The sequence below is a fragment of the Ovis canadensis genome, chromosome 14 (assembly GCF_042477335.2).
Source record: "Ovis canadensis isolate MfBH-ARS-UI-01 breed Bighorn chromosome 14, ARS-UI_OviCan_v2, whole genome shotgun sequence".
Classification (NCBI taxonomy): domain Eukaryota; kingdom Metazoa; phylum Chordata; class Mammalia; order Artiodactyla; family Bovidae; genus Ovis; species Ovis canadensis.
The window spans coordinates 77,845,318-77,868,844 of record NC_091258.1 but is presented as its reverse complement, the minus strand read 5'-3'; the positions used below and the strand labels follow the sequence as shown (position 1 = coordinate 77,868,844).

Genomic DNA, 23,527 nt, shown 5'->3' with positions numbered 1-23,527 from the left:
ACGCTTACTCCTTGGAAGAAAAGTTATGACCAACCGAGACAGCATATTCAAAAGCAGAGACATTACTTTGCCGACTAAGGTCTGTCTAGTCAAGGCTATGGTTTTTCCTGTGGTCGTGTATGGATGTGAGAGTTGGACTGTGAAGAAAGCTGAGCGCTGAAGAATTGATGGTTTTGAACTGTGGTGTTGGAGAAGACTCTTGAGAGTCCCTTGGACTGCAAGGAGATCCAACCAGTCCATTCAGAAGGAGATCAGTCCTGGGATTTCTTTGGAAGGACTGATGCTAAAGCTGAAACTCCAGTACTTTGGATACCTCATGTGAAGGGTTGACTCACTGGAAAAGACTTTGATGCTGGGAGGGGTTGGGGGCAGGAGGAGAAGGGGACGGCAGAGGATGAGATGGCTGGATGGCATCACTGACTCGATGGACGTTGAGTCTGAGTGAACTCTGGGAGTTGGTGATGGACAGGGAGGCCTGGCGTGCTGCGATTCATGGGGTCGCAAAGAGTTGGATATGACTGTCTGAACTGAACTACCATCTAAACCATTTTAAAGCACAGTTCAATGTCACTAAGTACATTCACATCGCTGTATAACCATCACCACCGTCCATCTCCAGAGCTGCTTTCATCTTGCAAATAAATTATGTCCCCATTAAACAGGAACTCCCCATTCCTCCTCCCCACCAGGCTCCCCTGTCCATGTAGCCTCCTCCATGGGATTTCCCAGGAAAGACCAGTGGGTTGCCATTTCCCTTTCCAGGCATCTTCCTGACCCAGGGATCAAACCTTCCTCTGTTACACCTCCTGCATTGGCAGGTGGATTCTTTACCATTATCGCCACCTGGTAAGAAAATAATTATAAATAACATCAATAAGTCATCTGTCGCTCAGGTGACAGCCAGCCAACTGTAGACCCAGAAAGGGATCAGAAGTACTCAGCCCGCGAGGACACTGTGGTGTAAGCACTGTGGTGTAAATAATTTAAAAAGCACGTATTTACTAACAGAAACAGGTAAGCTCACAAAGCGCCCTTCTCTCCAGAGAGGAGGTGAATCCCTGGACGTTACGATCAACCTTCAGTGACAGGAGGCCGTTTGCGCAGGCAGTGCTCAGTGTGGGAACTGGGAGCCAGACTCCACGAGTTCGAGCCCAGGACCCGCATCCTCGGTGTGTGGCTTTGGCCAGGTATCTTGACCGCTCTGTTCCTCATTATCTGCAAAACGGGACTGGATTACCCACAAACTACTCAATGTACCTAAAGCCCCTGGAGGCAGGCGCACAACGTGTTATTGTCGCTCTAGAAGGGAGGACACCGGCTCAAGCGCGCGCCGGGCGGCGCCTGAAGCGATCAGTCCAGAAAAGAAGGGACCAGGGTGGCCGACGAGAGAGCCCTCCGGGCGCGCGGGCTCCGGCCGCCGCGGGCGGCGCCGGCACGGAAGGGGTTACAACGATAGAGACGACCGGAGGACCCGGGGTAGCTGAGTGGCCCTGGCCGCCACCCTCCTCGACGCCTACCGCGCGACGGCGCAGGCGCGAGAGCCCAGCGCGGGGGCGCGGGGCACCTCCCTGGGCACCCGGAAGTCTCCGCCTAACGGGCCGAGCCCGCGCCTCCTGGCCTGGAAGGGGGCGGGGCGCGAAGCCCCTCGGCGCGCAGCGCCATAGAGCGTGGCCGGAGGACCCGTGTCCTAGACGCGTCCGGAAGTGCCACCCTGGGGCGCCCGCTCCGCACCATAGAGCTGGGGGGGGGGCCCGCGGCAGCTGGGGGGGGGTCGCCAGACTCGCCTTCCTAGAGCGGCGAGGACGGGGTGGAGGCTGGAAGGGGGGCAGGGAGGGGAGAGGGGGAGCGGCGCGGGCGGAAGCGGCCAGGAAGGTCACTTCCGGCCTGGGCGCCCGTCCCCCTGACCCCAGGGTCTGAGTCGCCGCTGCCGCCGCTGCCACCATCCGCGAGGGAGAGAGGAGGAGGAGTGCGGCGCGGCGGCCCCGGGACCGAGGAGGTGAGGGGAGGGCGCGGGGCCGGGGGCCGTGCGCCCGGGGCCGGGTGGGCACGCGCCTCAGGGCGCCGGGCTGCGGCCGGGGGGGCGGGCGGGGAGGCGGGCGGCGAGCGCGACTGGGCGGGCGAGTGCGCGTGCGCGCCGCGGGGGCCTGGGGCGTGAGTGAGCGCGCGGCCGCTGACGCGGGGCGGGGCGCGCGCGCCGGGTCGGGAGCGCGCGCCACGCCCGGGGGCGCGCCCGAGGCGGGGGCGCGCGGCGCGGGCTCGGCCGGGGGCTCGCCGGTGCGGCCGCCGTGTCGCCCCCACCCCACCCCAGCTTTCCCGGCCGCTCGTGGCCGGAAGTGGTGGCGACTCCCGGGGGAAGTTGAGGCCCGGGTGGGAGAAGCGGCGCGCGCCGGCCCAGCAGGCCTGACCGGAAACGGTGGCCTGCCCCTGGCCTGCCCGCTCCCCTTTCCCCTCTTTTCAAAGGAGCCAGATCCCGTTGCCGCCCCGGGCGCGCTGCGTGCGGCCTTTGATCCGGCCGGTAATTACGGGCCTTCCGGCCGGCGGGAGGCTCATTCATTCGCCCGGGCGCGGGCGGCGGGCAGGAAGCGCGTGCGCTGGAGGGGAAATGTTAGGCCAAGGTCAGGCACCGCGTGGCCCGCGGGGCAGGGCCAGGCCGGCGGCCGGGCCCGATTGCCACCCCGAGGCCTCCGGGCGCCTCACCGCGCCCCTGAGCCCCAGCTCTCGGCCCGGCCACAAAGGGGGGCACCCCAGTTCGTGGAAACGGGTGCTCCTGGGGCACAGGCCAGCCGGTGATGGCATGATCAGACGGAAAAGTGAGCCACGGCGAGTGTGGACAGAGACTGTTGTGGGCGCATTGGTTGGCACGAGGACAGGGAGATGAAGCAGGCTCGCTGAGTGCGCGGAAGACCTGGACCGGGTCCATGCGCCTCCTCACCTCCACACTCCTGTCCTCACCCAGGGGACCAGGGAGGGCACCCCAGCCCCAGTCCAGAGGGGCATTGTAGGAAGGGACTGAGGGTTCGTGTGCTCCTCGTGGTTCCTGGTGCCTGGCCCTGCCTTAGGGATCCAGGGTTAGGATCCAGCTGGGGGTTGGGTCTGCCCTTGCTCCCGGGGAAGCCCGGTTACTGTGGCTTATCTCTTCCCTAAGAACATAAGCCTCTTTGGCTCAGCGCAGCTGGCATTCACCCCCCGCCTCTGCAGGCAGGCCTTCCGGCCTGAGCCCCAGAACATTCAGATCCGATTCCTTCTTGTGTTGTTTCTCGTCTTAGCCCCTTCCTCCTGAAGGTCTTGGAGTCTAACCCCCGCAGGCGGAGCTAGAGAACTGGAAGGATTTGGCCTGGGGTGGCCCTGGGCCCCGGGCTCTGGGGTCAGACGACCGGTTTCAGGTCCCAGCTCCACGTTCGTCACCTTTGTGACCTCACAGCACAAGGAGTCTCTCAGTTTCTACTAGTGAAAAAGAGGGGGTGTACTAATGGCGTTGACCTTGGTAGGAAGGCTCCCAACACTCTCCTTTTGGAGCCAGCGCACAGCTCTCAGAAGCGGGAGTGAAGCGGGTACAGAGGCCTCCGGCGGCCCGGCTTTCCCGGCCTCCTGCTCTTCCAGCCCCGTGACCCTGGACCTGCTGCTTCCCTTTCCCAGGCTCAGTTCCTCCTCAGGCCCCTACGACCCAGAGCACAGTTCACCATCCCTGGGTGAGCCTCGTCCATCGACGCCGCTGCCAGCCCCGCCCAGTGCTGGGCCTGGGACACAGCGGTCCTGGTGCGGTGCTCCGCTGGGGGTGAGGCAGGGCGGTGCAGTCCTGGAGAGGCTCTGACACCCTAGACAGGGCCTGGGGGTTGCCAGGCTAGTCAGGAGCTGGAGGAGCCCTGGGGGAGATGTCTCGAGTCTCATGGGACAGAGGAGCTGCCCGAGAGAACCCGGGGACCTGAGAGGGGGCTGGGTTCCTGGCCGGTGGCGGCCGTCTTGGTCTTGACCTGAGTCTCTGCCTGGCTGCCCTGGGTCTCGAGTGGTCCTTTCTGGGCACTCCTGGGCTAAGACGCCCCCAGCCCCGACCTAGACCTGTGTACTGCAGCGCCCCCAGCCGGCCGAGGCTATGCCCGGGACCCCGCTGTGGCCCTGGCCTCCTCGTGGAGGCAGACTGCAGCCAGGGGCCTGGCTCGTACCCCGGACCCCCCAGGGTGGGGGTGGTCACCCCACTTGGTGGGGTGGGCTGAGCCCCCAGCACTGGTGCAGGGTTGGTGGGAGTCCGGAGCCTGGCTTTTACCAGAGCCGCTGCCTCCACTGGCTTCTTTTGGCCAGACTTGGGGTCTGGGGAAACAGAGGCTGTTTTGGAGGTCTCTGGGGTGTCCGTTGGTTTGGGGACTTGGGGACCCCCCCATGGGTTGGGGCCGATGACTGGCTCGGGGACTTGGAGCTGGTGCCTATCTTCAGGTGTGACTCTCCTTCCATGTGTTAGGCCTCCCTGGCCCAGTTGGGGGTCGCCCGTCTCTCCGGCAGGGCCGGCAGCCCTGTCCTGGGGGCAGTGCGGGCGCCTCTCACCGCTGTGCTGCCCCCCAGCTGCGCCAGCTGCTCCTGGGGCCCACCTGGGCGGAGGGTCTCCCTGCTCTGTTTGCTTGACTGTTGGGCTCACAGAACACTCTTTGCCGAATGGGGGGTCCTGTGCGGGCTGCCTCGTCATGAGTGATGCCGGGGACCCACACGTGGCCCAGCCTGGAGGCGCAGGGTCGGCCGGCCAGGACGTCCTGACTCCCTGGGCTGGAGGAGCTCACCGTCTGCTGGGGTTTGTGTGGACACGCGGGGAGGAGGAAGTCAGGGAGAGCCTCCCAGGGACGTGGGCTTGGCTGTAATTGGGAGTGAAGGGAGCCTGAGCCGGTGCTCCTGGCGGAGGGGAGGACGGGCCCTGGAGGCTGGGCCGCGGATGTGTCCCGAGGTGCTGGGAGGTTGGGTCAGCCCCAGATGGGTCTGAACTGGGCTCCAGAGGCCTGTCCACGTTCCCTGGGCGCCCGGCTCCTTGTGGAGCGCGGCCATTCCTCTTGTGATCTGGACACCAAGCCCGTGAAGACGAGGCGCGGGGTGGAGCACCCGCCCCGGGTGATGTGGCTAGGGGTGAGGCCGACTCCACCCTGGCTGCCCACCCACCAGCCCAGCGAGGGCAGCCTCCCATCCCCTCGGTGGCCGTGGGGGTCAGAAGGTGCCCACGCTGCACCCTGTGCCCAGTGTGTTGTTTGGTCTTGTGTGGGGAGAAGGGACAGTGGAGCTGCGGGAAGGGAGGAGTCTGGGAAGGCTTCCTGGGGGAGGTGCTGTGTTCCCTGGGCTCTGGCGGCAGGTCTCCAGGGAGGGGGCAGGGGCGGGGGGCGAGGAGGAAGGAAGTACCCCCAGAGGGAGCGGAGTCTGGCCCCTCGCCTGGTTGAGGGGTGACAACCAGCAATGGCCCACGTGTGCAGCTGTGTTTTTCTGTCTTGAAGAGTATTCTGTTGTTTTAAGGAATCTTCACTTATCCACCAGCATTTAAGGGCAGACACGTAGGAAGCTCTAGGAAGACTGGTGGTGGCAGACCCCTGGAAGGCCAGAAGGTGCCCGGCAGGTGTGACGTGGGGCAGCCTCCCAGGAGGAAGCGCGCCTGCGGGGCTGACCTGGCAGATGCCGCCCGGGTCTGGAGTTTGGACCTAGCGCAAGGGCCACCTGTGGGGGTGGTTCAGGCAGGGGGCTGGCGGGACGGAGCTAGCCTTAATAAAACAGACAGCAGCTCCCCTGCGAGGTGGTTGCCTTGCGGACAGGTCACCCTCTTAGAGCTCACGGTGACCACGCGCACAGGGATGTGCCCCCAGGGACCACAGGCCCGCGTCCTGTCTGGGTCTGCCAGTCCTGGCTTCTCGGGCGAGCAGAGTCACCGCAGTCTCTCCCCTCCGAGACCAGCGCTTCCTCTTCCTGCCCCTCCAGCTGCCCCGGGCCGCTCGCGCGCCCGTCACCGGTGGCGGCCATCTGGGCTGCCTCCACGCGCGGCTCTTGTGACTGCTGCTTCCGCAAACGCGCGCGTGTGAGCTGTCGTGCAGATGTGTTCTCGCTCCTCTTGGGTTCGTGGCTGGAAGCCCTGCTGCTCGGCGTGCGCGCGTGCTTTCTGTGGTCGTGCCCGCCCGGCGCGCCTGCGCTGGGGTCTGTCTGTGGTTTTGACGCCAAGCCGAGCATCTATCTCTTCGTGCGCTCGCCGGCTCCTTGCGTGTCGTTCTGGAGAAGCGTCTCTTCCATCCTCTGCCCCTTTTCAGTTGACTGATCTGTTTGAACCTAGTGCCTGGAAAAGATGAACCGGTCCGTGGGGTGGGGAGCGGATTTGGAGAGGGCTTGGAGGGTGCAGGCCCCAGGGGTGGGAGTTGGGAGAGGGCGGTGAGGGTGGGTGCAGGGCCTTCCCGGGGTGGAGGCTGAGAGGCAGCCACTGGGCCTCGGTAGCCTCAAGGCTGGGCCGGGGGCTGGGGAAAAATGGCTGGGGAGGAGCCGGGGGTCCCACCTGCGGCCTGACGGCAGCCCAGGAACAGAGAGGCTGGGGGGAGAAGCGAGGAGACGGCTGGGGCAGCTGTCTCCGGCAGCGGGAGCCCTGGGCAGGCTCTGGAGCAGGGCCGGCCGGAGGCGGCGGCGAGATTGGCAGCGGAAGAAAGAGCCGGCGGGTAATTGGTGGGCAGGCATCCAGTGCAGGTGGGTGGGTCTAATAACAAGAATAATAATAATTTGTCTCGCGGGCCCTGCCGACTCCCAGGCTAATTGGACCGCTGCAGGCCCCCGCGGGGGTGGGCCTTCGTCTCTGTGGAGTGGGTGGGAGTCAGAGCGGGGCGGCCGGCCCTGACAGGTGTGCTGGGCTGCGGAGCGTCTGGGGGGCCGGGAGCGCAGGACCCACCACCTTCAGCCTCCAGAGTCATCAGGTTCCACAGTTGGGCTGGCGCAGGAATCGCCCCACCTCCCCCAGGGAGCTGCCGGGTCAGGGGCTGCCCCAGCCCCAGCTCTGGGTGGGAGGGCTGCGGCTTCCCCCTCCCCCCAGGTCCTGGGGTAGGACCCCAAGGCCCCGGGGCTCGGGGCAACACAGGAGCCCGAGCGGCCGCAGTGGAGGACCGCACGAGCTGCTGGGGGTGACTCTGCAGTGCACGCTCTCGGCCCTTTACAGGGACCCAGGGGGTCTCCCAGGGTGCGCTCCGGCTCCTCCCCGCCACCACCCTGGGCTCCTGGGGTCCCTGCTGTGCGAGACTGCGGTGGGGGCACAGGGCCCGGCCCCTGAGCCAGAGCAGCCCCCCGCAACCCCCACGAGAGGCCCAGCAGGTGGATGCCAGGGTCACTCCGTGGCTGGCCTTAAGTCTCCCTTCGCCGGGGGGTGGGGTCACTGCCCTCTGCTCAAGGCCAAAACCAGAATGCAGAGCGGACTGTCCCGTCCCAGTGCCCTGCGCCAGGTGGGAGAGCCCGTGGGCCCTAGAAGTCAGCCAGAGAAGCTGCCACTTGTGGAGCATAGTCGGGGCTTCCTGCCAGGTTCCGAGTTCCGGGCGGACCGCCCCCGCCCCCTCTGCTGCGGGCTCCCCTTGGGCTCCTCCAGGCGTTTCCCAGGGTGCCCGTGTGGCTGGCACTTCCCTGAATCATGGCGGCCCCCGTGCCCTGGCCTCTGGGTCGCAGACTCTGTGACCTGCCACTGGGCGGCCTCGCTGAGGGTCTGTGTGGACACCTCGATCCCACTTAGACTCAGTGAAAAGTTGGATAGCAGCTCCCCACTCTGCTCCAGTCTGTCGACCGAGGGGCCTTCCCCTGCCCTCCTGGGGCTTCCAGCTGGACTTACTGAGGCGATCAGGAGGAGAGATGGATTCTGTTAAGCACCAGCTCAAGAAAACCGAGTGATGGGGCAGAGCACCAGCGGGGGGGTCTGCGTGCTGGGGGGTAACCTGGCTGCGGTGGGGGGGTCAAAGGAAGGTCATGTGGGCAGGTCCCCCGCCCTCTTGGGGTATCGTTCCCTCCTGGTGTGGGACCCTCTATCACGGGGGACTTGCCTCATCCTCTCAGGGAGTTGTGGGTTCAGAGTGAGCTCCTTACATCAGGAGCTGGGCGTGGGTGAGGGTCCTGCAGTTCGAGGCCCGCCCCGCTCCCCACCCGCCATGGGAATCAGGCAGTGTCTCCCTCACTCCCTGTCTGAGCTGCCCCGTCTGGGGGTGTGGGGACCTCTGGCCTCGGGGCAAGCTGCCTACCACCTCCCTGTCCTGCGTCCCCTCCCCTGGAGCCTATGGACGCCCTGGGGAGGCTGGAGGTCCCCCACCTTCTCAGTGCAGGAAGCGGCCGGAGGTGGACACCTTCCCAGGGAAGGCCCTGCTTGCTTGTCTTGGACATGGTTGTTCCGGCCCCACACGTGGCCGCCTGGCAGATAGGTATGGATCGGAAGGCTTGCCGAGCGGCCCCTCCTGCCCCGGCTGCTCCTGTTTCTCTTTCACTCTTTCTGACGTGGACGGTGCTTGAGTCAGGGCCTGCGCACACATCTCAGTCTGTTCACGGATTCACTGGGACATAAGCCACCCTCGTGAAAGGGACAGTCTGCTGGGTGTTACTCACAGACTTCGGCAGCCACCGCCGCCGTCTCGTCCCGGAACCTTTCATCACTCAGAAGCCCCGTGCCCCCACGTGGGTGCTCCTCCCACCCGCAGCCTGGCAGCCCGGCCTCAGCCCGACCTTCCATGGCCCGCTCCACTCCCCTTGCTGCCTCTGCGCGGCGCTGCTGTGAAGGTGGCCTCGGAGCAGGATTCTGGGGCCACGTGGGCTGAGCCCCTGTGGTCAGCCTGCCAGGCTGTTCTTATGGCGGCCCTCCTGGTTGGCACGCCCGACCACCCTCTGCCGGGACTGTGGGGTGGTACCCGCTCGGCTCTGGCCGTCTGTCCTGTGGGGTCTGGGGTGGAGGGGCCTGGATGGGGGGCCTGGGGGCCCGTGTATCGGCGTTTGGCGGGCTGCCTTCTGGACCTGGAGCCTCCACGATGCTCGGGCCGTTCATGGGCATCGCCCACCATCAGCAGCGCCTGCTGTGGGCCCAGGGATCTCGGGGTGGCGCGTCCTGGGGCCACCAGCTTCCTGGGAGCCACGTGGCCCCACGCTCCACCTCCGCTCGGGGCAGCCGTCCTGGGAAGGCGGCTGGGGTCCTCGGCTCCGGCTGAGCACCACCCAAGTCTGTCTTGTGGCCATCCAGCTCGGGGGTGGAGGGTGCAGCTGGGGCCCCTGCATGCGCTCTGGCGTCCTGTGAACCCTCTCCTTCTCTCCCCTCCGACAGGGCCCAGACATGGAGCTGCGGGAAGAGGCCTGGTCTCCGGGGCCGCTGGACTCCGAGGACCAACAGATGGCCAGTCACGAGAACCCAGGTGAGGGCCCCTGGGCTTCTCCTGGCTGACCTGGAGCTTCCCCCCGCACCGCGGCTCGGGGTCCCACCCTGCCTCCCGGGCCCAGCCAGCCACTTCCCGGGCCTGGTGGGGTCTCCGTGGCCCCCCAGCCGGGAGCCTTTGGGGGCTGCCTTGGGTGGGGGCTCCTCAGCCCAGGGAGGGCCCAGGGGCTGGGGGCCAGGAGGATGTAGGGCGTCCGGGTGGGCCTGGGTCCTCCTGGGTTTTCATCTTCATATAAGACATGGGCAACCTGTCTTATTTAATAAAGCGTTACCTGGCTTGAGTAACCTCCTCTGTGAGCCCCGGGGGATGAGACTTCGCGTGCTGAGACCCGGCCACAGCCTCCCCAGCCCCCGCCCTCGGTGGGAGCCATGGCCCCTTCTCCCTGGGCCTCGGGGCTTCCATGCAGGGCGCCTGTGAAATAAAGCGTGAAGTGCTCCGTGCAGCTGTCGATGCGTCTTCCTGCGTCCTGGCCGGCGACCACGACCTCTCCCTGTGAGGGCTCCCGGCCGGGCCCAGACCCCGCCCTACAGGGAGGCCCCAGCCCCTCCTTCGCTGCAGCGCCCCGCCTCCCTGTCTTACTGCTTTAAAGTAAGATTAAGCGGAGGGTCGGTTTCCTTCTGGAAACTTCCAGCCCGACAGTGTGGTGGCCGCTCGCCCGCTGCCTGGCCCCAGCAGTGAGCCACACTGGGCGGTCCTACACTGCCTGTGCCCCTTTCCTAGAGGGTTTCAAACAACGTCCCTGGGTGTCTCAGCGGTTCACCCATAAATTCTCCGGGAGCAGCAAACGCTCGTCTTGGCTGACGGCCTGAGCATTGCCCCTGCCTATCTTCTGCCGCCAGCAGCCTCCGGAGGGCGCTTTACCTCGGAGCCCGGAGTTCTGCCCGTCCACACTGTCCACTCACGTGCTCTGGCTGGGCAGACCTTGACGAGCAGGTGGGCTCTCACCTGTGCCCTGCCCAGCAGCCTGCTCGGGCCCCTACCCCGTGACCCCCTGCTGCTCTGCTCCCCCTTGTGGGCACCCCTATAGGCCCCTCCCGTGAGGGGCAGCGTGGGACCCCTGCTCCGAGACCCCGGGTGCTGTCTGGTGCGGTGGGGAGGGCCGAGGGGCCCCGGGGGTAAGGCTGTGAGCCCGGGGCACGGGATGGCAGGGCCACCAGGAGCCAGGGTTGGGGCTGGGCTGGACTGTCTGCAGGCCGCAGCCAGGTCTGTGCTGACTGCCTCATGGGCATGCTGACCCCTGCCCCAGGCCTGCAGACCCCCGGGGGGAGCCGGCAGGGATGCGGTGTGAGAGCTGGCCAGGTCTTCCACGTGGGCGCTCAGAGAGAGGTCCTCTGAACACGATCGTAGGTGAAGAGATGGTCTGACTGAGGTGCGGAGGAGTCTTCAGCTGGTGGGTTGGAGATCACCCTCAGGGCCAGGGTCCTGGCCTCGCGCGGTCAGGCCTGCCTCTCCTATCTCAGTGCCACTAGCATCACCCTGCAGAGTCCCCTAAAATGCTCTGCCTGAGCTGGGGCAACAGCAGACCCGTGTGAAAAGACAGCAACCTCACCCGGGCAAGACCCACATGCCCTGGCAGAGCCCTGAGCAGAGCGGGATGGGGCCGGGCCCGCCCGCGTGGTGTTAGGGGCGGGGAGCTGGCCGCCAGGCTGCCCTCGGGGGTCACTGTGGGCAGCAGCTGCAGCGGGTGCTCCATGGAGGGCAGCGGCGGGGTGTGCAGGCTGCCTGGGCCTGCGGCTTCCCGACCGTGTCCAGGGAAAGACCCACCGGGGAGGCCCCAGGCAGGGCAGGGCCTGCACGGGGGGCTTCAGGGTCCAGTGGGACCCCCAGTGGGGACCGCAGTGGGGAGGGGAAGGTACTGACCAAATGGGGTGGCGGCAGAGCGGGGGTCCCTGGGAGGCAGGTCACACACACGGCAGAGGACTCCCGAGGAGCTGCAAACAGTGTCCAGAAGGTAGCCGCCTGCGAATTCAGGGAAGCGGACGTCCAGAGATGGGCAGACAGGGAACTGAAGTTCCATCCTGCTGACCCCACCCCGCAGGAGCTAGTAGAATAAGGGAAAGGGGCCGAGGAGGGTGTCCTCAGATGGGGAGGCGTCAGAGGTGCGCTCCCAGACAGGTGGGACTGTGCGGAGGGGCTTGGAAGAACAAGACCAGGACCACGCGGCCGGGGGCAAGGCTGAGCAGAGAGCCAGAGATATAGACAAAGCCATTTCAAGACGAAGATGGGACAGCTCAAGACCAAGCCAAAGCAGTGCATCGTTCCCTGAGGAAACCTGCAGGTGAGACAGAGGGACGGTGTGAAATCAGAAAGAAAGACATGACGGCAGGGTGTGAAGTCAAAAAGAAAGCAAGATGACGGCAGGGTGTGCAAAAAGAAAGGTACCGAAGTTAGTTAAAGAAAGCTCCAAGAAGACAAAATCCTGTATAAGGAAGAGAACGGTGAAACCTACACATCTAGAACACACTCCTGAAATGGAGAAGTTGGGCGTCGAAGGAGCAAGTTGAAAATCTGAGAACATCAGCTCGGATGGATGGTCTTTGACTCAAGTCGCTGGGCTCGAAGAAGCAGATGCCCCCAGGTACCTGGGGAAAGAGCGAACGGCCCCGGGCAGAGGAGACAGCATCGCGCTCAGCCGGTCAGCGGTGCCTTCTGCCAGGGCAGAGTGGAGGGGTCCTGTTTCTGATTGTTGGGGGAAGCGGCGGGTCACATCATACGCCTGCAGAACCGACCTGCACATTTGAAGGGCGCAGGTGAACTGCTTACCCGCAGAGCCAAGCAGACTGCCTCCACATGGGCCCTTCCTGGGGATCTGCGGGCCAGGGACCCACAGGCAGGGAGCGGGGCCAGGCTGGCTGTGAGGTGGGCGCCCAAGTCCTGAGGAACCGTGCTTGGCCGTGCTGGTGTGGTGTCAGCAGCCTGGCAGAGACGGCGCCTCCGGGTTCTCTACTCGCCTTATGAGGACCAGGGATGCGGGTGTCTAAGGAAGACGGCAGAGAAGCCTGCTGGCCTGGATCTGTATGGAAAGTGTCAGTTAGAACTTACAGGAATTTTACCTTAAAAAAAAAAAAGCAGTGATCACTTCCATATTTGGAGCTTGAAATTGTTTCCCGCTCAGAGAAATCAGAGCGCCCTTGTAGAAATGGCCGGCTGCAGGTCTGGGGAAGGAAGTGTGGGTGAGCCCGTGGTGGCAGAGATGCTGTCAAAGGCCCCCCTGGGTCCCATCCAGAGGACTCGAAGCCCCCTCAAGGCTCCCACACGCCGCAGCTGGCAGGGTGACAGGCGGGGGGTGCAGCCCACCAGATGTGTGTAAATCCGTGGACTCAGCACAGTGAGGAAAGGGAAGGTTACCTGGTCATGTTGGAGGACAACGGAAGACCGGGCAGGTGAGGGAAAATGAGGTTCATCCCGCCGTAAACCCGTGAAATTGACCGCTGGGTCCCAACCAGCGGACGAGGGAGCGTCTCTAAAAACTACTCCACCTACTAAACAGAATCCAGAGCTGACCACGCTCAACGCAGGACAAATGCTGTCACGACGGGGGCGGGGCCCCTCTGAGCCCGCTGCGTGCAGGGGCCGCGCCGTGCATCCGTCTGTGATTCCGGAGACGGCCGAGTTCCTGCGTGTCAGTGGCTCTTGATGTCACAGAAACGATACGCCATCACACGAGAGACGATAATCCATGCCTTTGGTGAGAGGACGGGATTGCACCTTCAGAATGACCGACCACAGGGCTGGTGGGGTTGGGCCCCCAGCTGCAGCCCACGAGGAGGAATTGGCAGCCCGCGAGGGTCCAGATGGCCACAGGCTCCGCGAAAAGATTGTCAGGAAAAGCAAGAGACCCGGGAAGCTGTGTATTACATAGGACCTAAAAGACGTAGCTGAAGTCAAAAGTGAAGGGACCGAACTCTTGTCTGGGGATGTGCACTTGGGTGACGGCGCGCAGGAGCTCGAGGGGGCGGCTCCTGCACGGCTCTCTGGGGTTGGGGGGTTGGTGCGTGGGGCGGGGCACGGAGGGGCTCTGGTAGGGAGGGCGGACCGGGGGCAGCCGCTGACCTTCTTCCTGACCTGGACGGGGTGCAGAGTCGGACTCGGGGATGCGCGAGAGCTTGGGGCCCTGCACCCACTGCAGGAGACCAGGGGTCCCCGGGTTGAGAGGCAGGCCCGTCTCCTGGAGTGAGTAGACACTCCTCCACTGGGCCGTTTAACACCTGCTCGAAAAGTAGTGCCTGCGGTGAAGGCGGTGCAGCGCCGCCCCTGGCTCAGCCCCACTCTCAGTCCAGCCCTGCGGCACCCCCCACCGCCGGCTTTCTCTCCTGCTTCCGGACCGGCGCTCCGCCCCTCGCCCTCCCCCCGCATCCAGGACTGCTGGTTGAGTCCCAGGGGTCTCACGGGTTCAGGTGGGCTGTGTTATGTGCGGGTCCTCGCGATGGCAAGTGCCCGTCATCGCCGAGTCACGTGTCTGTTGTTAAACTTTCGGGATAACTTGGAAAGCAGAGCGTGTACTCCGGCCTTCCGCCAGTAGCAAGCGTGTTCCCACCCCCTCCCTTCCCCACGCCGCGGGATGTCGTGTTCTTATGACTGTTTCTCCTTCTTACCTCTCTTGGCCGCGCTGCGTGGCTTGCTGGATCGTAGGGCCCCGATCAGGGTGGAACTGGGGCCCGCGAGGCAGTGGAGTCTTAACGGCGGCCGCCCGGGAGTTCCCGATTTATGTTGACGTCGAAGTGGAGTGGGCCCCAGGCCATCTCTTCAGAAGCGCCTCCCACCCTGCCCAGGCTTCCTACCGAAGTGGTGTCCTGTTCCGGTACTCCTCGCGTGGAGTCCTGGTTCTCAAAGCGTCGGTGCTCAGTCACCGGGGGTGGCGCGGGGGGCATCGTCCCCCAGCGCTGCCGGGGCTCAGGGCGGCCACCTGGGATCCGGACTGCGGGCCCCTGGTGCTTCTCCGCCCCTAGGCGTGTCGCCGCGGGAGGCGGCTCATCTGGCTCGGTGTCCTCGCTGCGAAGGCCCGAGTCCCCAGCGCCCACCTCGCGGGACTTAACGCACGGATGCTTACCGAGTGCACGAGGACGTTATCTCGGGGACAGTGTTGGGGCACTTTGTCTCCATCCGGGTGCTGGAACACGGTCCGACCGCTGGCCCTGTGGGCCTGCAGGCTAGTGCGAGGGGGCGGGAAGACAGAGCTAGGTAGGTTATGGTGGGGTTCACCTTTGAGCGACGCCTTCGCGTTGCACCTGGGGGCGGGGCCGGAGGCTGGTGGGCGGGGCCGTTCCTAGGGTGGGGCCGAAGCCTGGGGGGCGGAGCTGTGTCCGCGGCCCAGGCCGGAGGCTGGGTCCGGGGCGAGGCTGGGTCGGTGTGGGCGGGGCTGTGCCCAGGGGTGGAGCACGAGACTGGTGGGCGGGGCCGTATATGAGGCGAGGCCACGCCTAGGGGTGGAGCCTGGGGGTTGTGGGCGGGGCTGGGCTGGGCCCCGGCAGGTGTCTGAGCTGGAGCCCCCCTGCCGTCTCCATTCTGTAGCTCAGGCCCGAGTCGCAGAGGGAAGGCAGATGTCGCCGAGGGTGCACCCAGATCTCGTGGAGCCGCTCATCTCTCCCGGGAGGCCGCCCGGGCAAGCGGCGGTGCAAATGTATTAGAGGCTTTGTCGGGCAGTCGGCCCGTGGAGGTGTCCGAGGTGGTGTCTGAGGTTCGCAGGCGCCGGGACCGAGGCCCCGTGCTCCTTTCTTGTCTCCACTGGGCACACAGGGCCCAGGCTGAGGACCTCTGTGATAGAGGCTGCGGAGTGTGGTGTTGCACCCCCAGTTAGTGGCGGGTAGTCAGGGCTCTCCTGCTGTAATCTCATTAACCAGTCCGACCCTCGCAGCGACGGTCGTCTTCCCAGAACCGAAATGTGACACCGTCCTTTCCCGGGCCGATTCGAGCCGCCTGGTGCGAGGATCTCCTGCCTCAGGGGTCATTCTGTACTAGGGCCTTCCCTAGCCCTCCACCCGCAGCCCCGTTCGATTCTGTTGATTCCTTTAGCAGACGTTTCTGGAATCCCCACCAAGTCCCGGGCATTGTTCTGGGCGTGGGGGAAACGGCTGTGAAGGAAGGAGAAGCCCTAGGGGATGGTTACGGAGTGTTTGGTAAAACGCAGGAAACTGGGGGTGTGGGGGGTTGTGGGGATGGGGACTGAGCGAGCACGTCTGCCCGGGGCAGGTCCAGCACGAGCAGGCCAGGTTCTAGGCGCTCCGAGGGAGGTGCCGCCCCCGGCCTGGTGGAGGGGAGCCGGTTCCGGAGGCCTCGCAGCGCGGCAGGGAAGCAGCCCCAGCCGCCCTCCGCGGGTTCTCTGACGCCCTCTCCCCCTTTCCTTGTAGTGGACATCCTCATCATGGATGACGACGACGTCCCCAGCTGGCCCCCGACCAAGCTGTCCCCACCCCCATCGGCGCCCCCCGCCGGCCCTCCGCCCCGGCCGCGGCCGCCCGCGCCCTACATCTGCAACGAGTGCGGCAAGAGCTTCAGCCACTGGTCCAAGCTGACGCGGCACCAGCGCACGCACACCGGCGAGCGGCCCAACGCCTGCGCCGACTGCGGCAAGACCTTCTCGCAGAGCTCGCACCTGGTGCAGCACAGGCGCATCCACACGGGAGAGAAGCCCTACGCCTGCTCCGAGTGCGGCAAGCGCTTCAGCTGGAGCTCCAACCTCATGCAGCACCAGCGCATCCACACGGGCGAGAAGCCCTACGCCTGCCCCGATTGCGGCCGCAGCTTCACGCAGAGCAAGAGCCTGGCCAAGCACCGGCGCTCGCACAGCGGCCTCAAGCCCTTCGTGTGCCCGCGCTGTGGCCGCGGCTTCAGCCAGCCCAAGAGCCTGGCCCGCCACCTGCGGCTGCACCCCGAGCTGTCGGGGCCGGGCGTGGCGGCCAAGGTGCTAGCGGCCAGCGTGCGCCGGGCCAAGGCGCCCGAGGAGGCGGCGGCGGCGGACGGCGAGATCGCCATCCCAGTGGGCGACGGAGAGGGCATCATTGTGGTGGGCGCGCCGGGCGAGGGGGCGGCGGCGGCCGCAGCCATGGCGAGCACGGGGGCCAGGGCGCCGGGACCCCGCTCGCGGCGCGCCCCGGCCCCCAAGCCGTACGTGTGCGTGGAGTGCGGGAAGGGCTTCGGGCACGGGGCCGGGCTGCTGGCCCACCAGCGCGCCCAGCACGGGGACGGGCTGGGGGCGGCGGGGGGCGAGGAGCCGGCGCACATCTGCGTGGAGTGCGGCGAGGGCTTCGTGCAGGGCGCGGCGCTGCGCCGGCACAAGAAGGTGCACGCCGTGGGCGCGCCCTCGGTCTGCAGCCACTGCGGACAGAACTACTACCGGGCGGGCGGGGACGACGACGACGACGACGACGACGAGGAGGCGGCGGGCGGGCGGTGCAGCGAGTGCCGCGGCGGGGAGGGCCGGTAGGGGCGGCGGCCCGGGGGGGCGGGGCCCCTCGGGCTGGGCGGGAACGACGGCGCGGGACCCAGAGGCTGGGGCGGAACGGACAGAGGGGCGCCCCGGGGCTGCGGCGGGCCTGGGGCGGGGCGCGCGGGGCGCCCACCAGGCCGCCCGGCCCCTCCCCGCGCCCGCCGCTCGGCCTGGCTTGGCCCCGTCGGTTCTCGGCCAAGCCCGAATCGAGACGTTGGTTGGGAACTAGAGAGACCAAGACGCGACGAAACCCATGAGCGGAAGACCATTCGCCCTCTTTCCTTTCCCCCGCCAACCGGGCTGCTGCGAGAACGGCGAGCCGTGCGCCCTTTACCCTCAGAGGGGCCCCAGCGGGAAGGGAGAGAGGGTCCTTTTCCCCTTTAGAATTTTCTTTTAATCACACCGCCTCCTGCCCCCGCCCGCCTGTTATTTTCTTCCCCTTCGCGGTCCCAGCCTTTCTCCTCTCCCTACCCTCCCCCACCCCGCCGGGTCTGGGGTCGCGGAGGCGTGCGGAGCCGAGCGACCGCGTCCCGGGCGACCCCGCGGACAGCGGGTCCCGGCTCATCCCAGGCCTGGGCGCGGCGGGAGGAGGGCACGGGGGCAATAAATCGCACTATCCGATCGTCCCTCCTGTGCGTGGTTCTTGAGTCCGGGGAAACGGAGGGCCCCGCACCCGGGCAGCTGCTGATGGGTGGGTGGGTAGGGGGCACCGGCCAGGCCGGAGGAGAGAGGCCGACGTCGGCCCAGGCCGCGCGCGTGCCCGGGTGCGCCCTGGAGGCTGTCCCGGGAGAGTGCATGAGCGGCGTCCTCAGTCCGGGAGGACAGACAGGCCCGTGAGGACCTGGGGCGGGTGTTCCGAGGGAGGCCCGCCCACCGCTGGTTTTAAAAGGACTCCGGCGGCCGGGAGGGGGCGGGGCGGGGCTGCACAGGCGGTGCCTCGCCTCGCGGAGGCAGACAGCTCTTCCCCCGCGCTGCCAAGGACCGCAGGCTCCCGTCTCCACCAGCCCCGGCGGCCCCGCCTGCGTTCAGCGTCTTGGAAGACCTGTCCTGCACCTTGTAGCCGTGTCCCGTCCTCAGATCCCCTGGGGGAGCGGGGTACAGCCACGGCGTCACAGGTCACCGCAGAGGAGTGCCTGTCTCGACTTCCCAGCGACAGAACTATTGCCTTTAGGAAGAAGCTGGACTCTGGTGGGTGGGCAGGTACCTGCCTACACACCGCCCCGCCCCGCCCCCGCCCCCCAGGAGCCAGCGGGGCCCGGGGGAAGACAAGGGTGGGCAGTGGCTTTCTGCTGCTGCTGGGCCACGTGCCAGACCCACAGGTCGGCCCGGGTGGGGGCGGTGCCTGATACCACCCCACCATCCCGGGACCCTCCGCTGGAGGCCTGGGGACCTTGGGAGGCTGGGGTCTTGGGAAGCTGCAGTGGGTGACCCCAGGGAGGTAGGCCCAGGGAGGTAGGGTCCTCCCTGGGGGTGTTTCCAGCCTGGCCAATCGGTTCCTCTGTGTTCCTCTGACCTCCGCGGAGCGCGGAGCTGACCAACCAGCCGGGGGAGCTGGAGGAGGAGGCAGGGGTGGGGAGTGTGTCCTCTCAGGGCTGAGTCCCCTCTGGCCTCTGCTGTCCCTGAGCATGCCCCAGGCCACATCCCCCTGGGGCCTCGGGCTCGGAAGCCAAGGTCAAGGCCGGCCACCCGTGGGCAGGGACGTGTAGCCCAGGAGGCTTCATTAGAACACCTTGTTCTCAAGTGGCCGTGGCCTCGCTTGGAAACGGTGGACCCGGGTCTGTTTCTTCTGAGGTCTCGGACCCCTGTACAGGAGGGAGGGGGAAAGCCGCTGTTTGTCCAGCAAGGCCGGGGGAAACATAAGGCTGAGGAGACGTTGCCCGGTGCCCGCAGATCCCTTCTCCGTATGCCGCGGACCTCGGGTGCTTCCGGAGGCGGGGAGGAGGGGGGGCAGTGCTGCCTGCTGGGCGCGGGGGTGTGCCATGTCCCCTGGGGAGGAGTAAGCGTTGGGTTGAGTCGTTCTGTCCCCACCTCCATGGGCAGAGGCAACACCTGTCTCCCGGCCAGATTCTGGGCCACAGAGAGAGGCTGTGTGACCCCGGGTAAGTGAACTAACCCCTCTGACCCTCCGCTGCCGCCTCTGCACAAAGAAAAACTTGCCTGTCACAACTGTTTGAAGGGACCCCTGGGGTGTCTCTAAGTGCCCGGATTCCTGTCCCAGGAGGAGCCTAGTGCGGGACTTGGGAGCCAGCCGTGCCGCCTGCCTTCTCCAGTCCTCAGCTCGCTTCTCGTCACAGTGTGGCATTCACTGAGCTCGAGGGGCTTCCCAGGTGGCTCGGTGGTCAAGAATCCACCTGCCAACGTAGGAGATGCGGGTTCAGTCCCTGGGTGAGCAAGATCCCCTGGAGCAGTGCATGGCACCCCACTCCTGGATTCTTGCCTGGAGCATCCCATGGATAGAAGAGCCTGGTGGGCTGCAGTCCACGGGGTCACACAGAGTCAGGCATGACTGAGCGCGCATGCAGTGAGCCAGCAGGGGAACGTACTTATTTATCCAGTCTCCTCCTGCTCCCAAGCTCTGGCGGCTGTGACTCATGCAGCCGCACTTTTGGGTCTAGGAAACAGCCCTCCTCCTCCGCGGGGAGCAGGCAGTGGCCACCCCCTAACATGTCAGGAGTACGCGGGCCTGCGTGGAGAGCACTTTCGTCCCGTGGGGCGTGGACGTGCGGCCAGGAGAGGGTTTTCGGTCTCAAGTGAAGCGGCAGTTCTCAGCTGCGTGGGTGCACGTGGCATCTAGTGGGGGAAAGGCCAGGGATGCTGCTGACGTCCTGCCATGCACAGGGGGGGCTCCCGCCCCCAAAGGGTTATCCTGCTTGGAGGCCGGCGGTGCTGGGGAGACACTGGCCCCAGGGACCCCTCCATCCTTCCTGCTCCCGCGCGCGTAAAGGGAAAGGCGACGCTCTGCCGCCACCTGGTGGGCACCAGGGGGAGCGCAGGGAGGTGGGCTGGGCGCCTGCTCCTGGGGCCGCGGGACTAACTAAACCTGGACTCATCCACCCACCGACTTGTCGCCCAGTGAACGGGGAGGCTCTACACAGCGGCCCCGGGCCAGGCATTCGGGGCTTGTGGCTTAGAGGACCAGCTGACATGGCCACACACACACACACACACACACAGACACAGACAGACACAGACACAGACACACACACACACACACACACCACAGACACACACACACACACCACAGACAGACACAGACACACACACACACTGACACACACACAGACACACACTGACACACACAGACACACACACAGACACACACACACAGACACACACACACAGACACACACACACACACCACAGACACAGACACAGACACAGACACAGACACACACACCACAGACAGACACAGACACACACACACTGACACACACACACACACTGACACACAGACACACACACACCACAGACACACACACAGACACACACACACACACCACAGACACAGACACACACACGGCCACACACACAGACACACAGACACAGACACACACGGCCACACACACACAGACACACACACACGGCCACACACACACCACAGACACACACACAGACACACCCACACACACACACGGCCACACACAGACACAGACACACACACCCACAGACACACACACACATACGGCCACACACACACACACGGCCACACACGGCCACACACACACACAGCCACACACACACACAGACACACAGACACACACAGACACACCACAGACACAGACACACACACACACGGCCACACACACACACAAACACACCCACACACACACAGACACACATCACACACACCACAGACACACCCACAGACACACACACACCACAGACACCACAGACACACACAGACACACCCACACCCACACACACGGCCACACACACACACCACAGACACACACAGAGACACACCCACACACGGCCACACACACACACACGGCCACACACACACACACGGCCACACACAGACACACACAGACACACACCACAGACACAGACACACAGACACACACAGACACACACACACACAGACACACCCACACACACCACACACACACAGAGACACACCCACACACACAGACACGGCCACACACACACACACGGCCACACACACACACACGGCCACACACAGACACACACACAAACACACACACACAGAGACACACACACACAGACACACACACACCACAGACACACACACACAGACACACACAGACACACCCACACACACACACCCACACACAGACACACACACACACACAGACACACACACACACACCACAGACACACACCACAGACACACCCACACACACGGCCACACACACACACACGGCCACACACACACACACGGCCACACACGGCCACACACAGACACACACAGACACACACACAGACACACACAGACACAGACACACACACCACAGACACACCCACACACACACAGACACACCCACACACACACAGACACACCCACAGACACACCCACAGACACACCCACAGACACACACACACAGACACACACACACCACAGACACACACACAGACACACACACACACCACAGACACACACACAGACACACACAGACACACACACACGGCCACACACACACACCACAGACACACACACAGACACACACACACACACGGCCACACACAGACACACACAGACACAGACACATACACACACAGACACATACACACACAGACACACACACAGACACACACACAGAGACACACACACGGCCACACACACACGGCCACACGGCCACACACACACACGGCCACACACACACAGACACACACACGGCGCCACACACACACACAGACACACACACACAGACACACACACACACACCCCCACACACAGACACAGACACACACACACCACAGACACACACACACACAGACACACACCACAGACACACATACACAGACACACACAGCCACACACACACAGACACACCCACCACAGACACACACACACACAGACACATACCACAGACACACACACCCACACAGCCACACACTGACAGACACACACAGACACACACACAGACACACCCACACCGACACACACCACAGACACACAGCCACACACACACACACACCCACACACAGACACACACAGACACACACACACACACCCACACACACAGACACACACACCCACCCACACAGACACACACAGACACACACACCCCCCACACACACAGACACACACCCACACACACACCCACACACAGACACACACACACACAGCCACACGCACACACACACCACAGACACACACACAGACACACACAGACACAGACACACACACGGTCACACAGACACACACCCACAGACACACACACACCCCCCCCCACACACACCACACACACACACCACAGACAGACACAGACACACACACACACCACAGACAGACACAGACACACACACACACCCCCCCACACACACACAGCCGACTTTATCCACCTGGAGAAAATGACAAGGGAAGAGCAAGAGCCCAGTCATCTAGGACGCAGTACGGATGCCACCCCAGGTCCGCCACCCCCCCGCCCCGCGCCGGCCCATGGCCAGACGTACTTGGTTGGTCAGGGCGATGCCCCTGGATTTGCCAAGGGTCACCCTCCAAAGCTTCCCTGGTGGCTCAGTGGTAATCCCCTGGCAGAGGAAATGGCAACCCCCTCCATATTCTTGTCTGGAGACTCCCAGGGACAGAAGGGCCTGGCGAGCTACAGTCCACGGGGTGGCAAAGAGTCGGACATGACCGAGCGACTGAACAGTAGGGACGGACCCCTCCAGGAGTGGGTCCCTGACCTCTTGCCCTGCCTTTCCCTGGTGCAAATATGGACGTAAACGTGCACATAACTGTGCGTCGAATTTTAGATTTCATGTGGAGTGATAACCACACGGCGTTTGCCTTTCTCTTCCTGGACTGTGATCATCCTGAGGCCACCCACGCTGCTGCAGATGGCAAGCGCCGCCCTTTACGGCCGAGCAGCACTCCCCGTGCGCCGTCTTTGCCCACTCATCTGTCATGCGCACTGAGGTGTCTCCGTGTCTTTGGTTATTGTAAACAGTGCTCCTATGAATTTTGGGGTGCAGGGTTTTGCTTTTTTTTTTTCAAATGAGAGCTTTCTCAGGATGTCTAAATGACTTTTTGTGACGCCGGGCCAATGTCAACATCCATCAGCCTTTGTTTCCTTCTCTGTAAAACAGGAAAAACATTCCCTACCTCGTGGTTGCTTTGAGGAGGAGACTCTGGCAGACCAGTTCTTTACTACAGTAAGCGATAAAGTCAACATTGTGTTCATACCTCTGATGTTCAGTGACAGTCACATCTTCCTTTGAAATTCAGATATGCACTTAAACAGTTTTTGTTTAAGAAACATCAGAGTTGTGACTTTTTTAAAGACCCAAGGCCTTCCTCATCTGCTCTGGAGTCACACCCCGATCGATCAAGAAGGCACTGGATGCTTCTTCCAAATGCTCAGTGTTTATTCAGTCCTGCCCGTGTGTTCAGGTAGGACAGACGATTCACAGATAACTGAAGTTCCAGGACGTGAAGGGCACACGCCTTCGTCAGAGGCAGACACCGGCAACCGAGCTGAAGTGGATACTCAGGAACCACCACCAGTGAGGCTTTGTGAGGATCAGGAATCGTCAT

At 64.2% G+C, this 23,527-nt stretch overlaps 1 protein-coding gene and 1 long non-coding RNA gene across 9 annotated transcripts; both read left to right on the top strand.

Moving 5' to 3' along the window:
• The first annotated feature begins 1,622 nt into the window (after positions 1-1,622).
• ZNF787 (zinc finger protein 787) lies at positions 1,623-17,432 on the top strand. Of its 8 annotated transcripts, XM_069552212.1 has the most exons (4): positions 2,224-2,515; positions 3,637-3,689; positions 9,272-9,359; positions 15,728-17,432. In XM_069552212.1, the coding sequence occupies exons 3-4, from the start codon at positions 9,281-9,283 to the stop codon at positions 16,801-16,803; spliced, it is 1,155 nt and encodes a 384-aa protein (XP_069408313.1). In that variant the 5' UTR covers positions 2,224-2,515; positions 3,637-3,689; positions 9,272-9,280; the 3' UTR covers positions 16,804-17,432. The 8 variants fall into 8 exon arrangements, with proteins under 8 accessions (XP_069408308.1, XP_069408313.1, XP_069408309.1 ...); XM_069552207.1 differs by lacking the exons at positions 2,224-2,515; positions 3,637-3,689 and adding an exon at positions 1,623-1,996; XM_069552208.1 differs by lacking the exon at positions 3,637-3,689 and having other exon boundaries at positions 2,235-2,515.
• Positions 17,433-17,718: 286 nt separating this feature from the next.
• LOC138418309 (uncharacterized) lies at positions 17,719-23,249 on the top strand. The gene is made up of 2 exons (XR_011248506.1): positions 17,719-17,994; positions 23,080-23,249. It is a non-coding gene; the product is annotated as an uncharacterized lncRNA (long non-coding RNA).
• The last annotated feature ends 278 nt before the right edge of the window (positions 23,250-23,527 follow it).

Coding starts and splice junctions, on each gene's coding strand:
- ZNF787 (XM_069552205.1), top strand. CDS start 6,051: ATGTGTTCTCGCTCCTCTTGG. Junction 6,072..9,271: donor TGTGTTCTCGCTCCTCTTGG/GTTCGTGGCTGG, acceptor CCCCTCCGACAG/GGCCCAGACATGGAGCTGCG. Junction 9,360..15,727: donor GGCCAGTCACGAGAACCCAG/GTGAGGGCCCCT, acceptor CTTTCCTTGTAG/TGGACATCCTCATCATGGAT.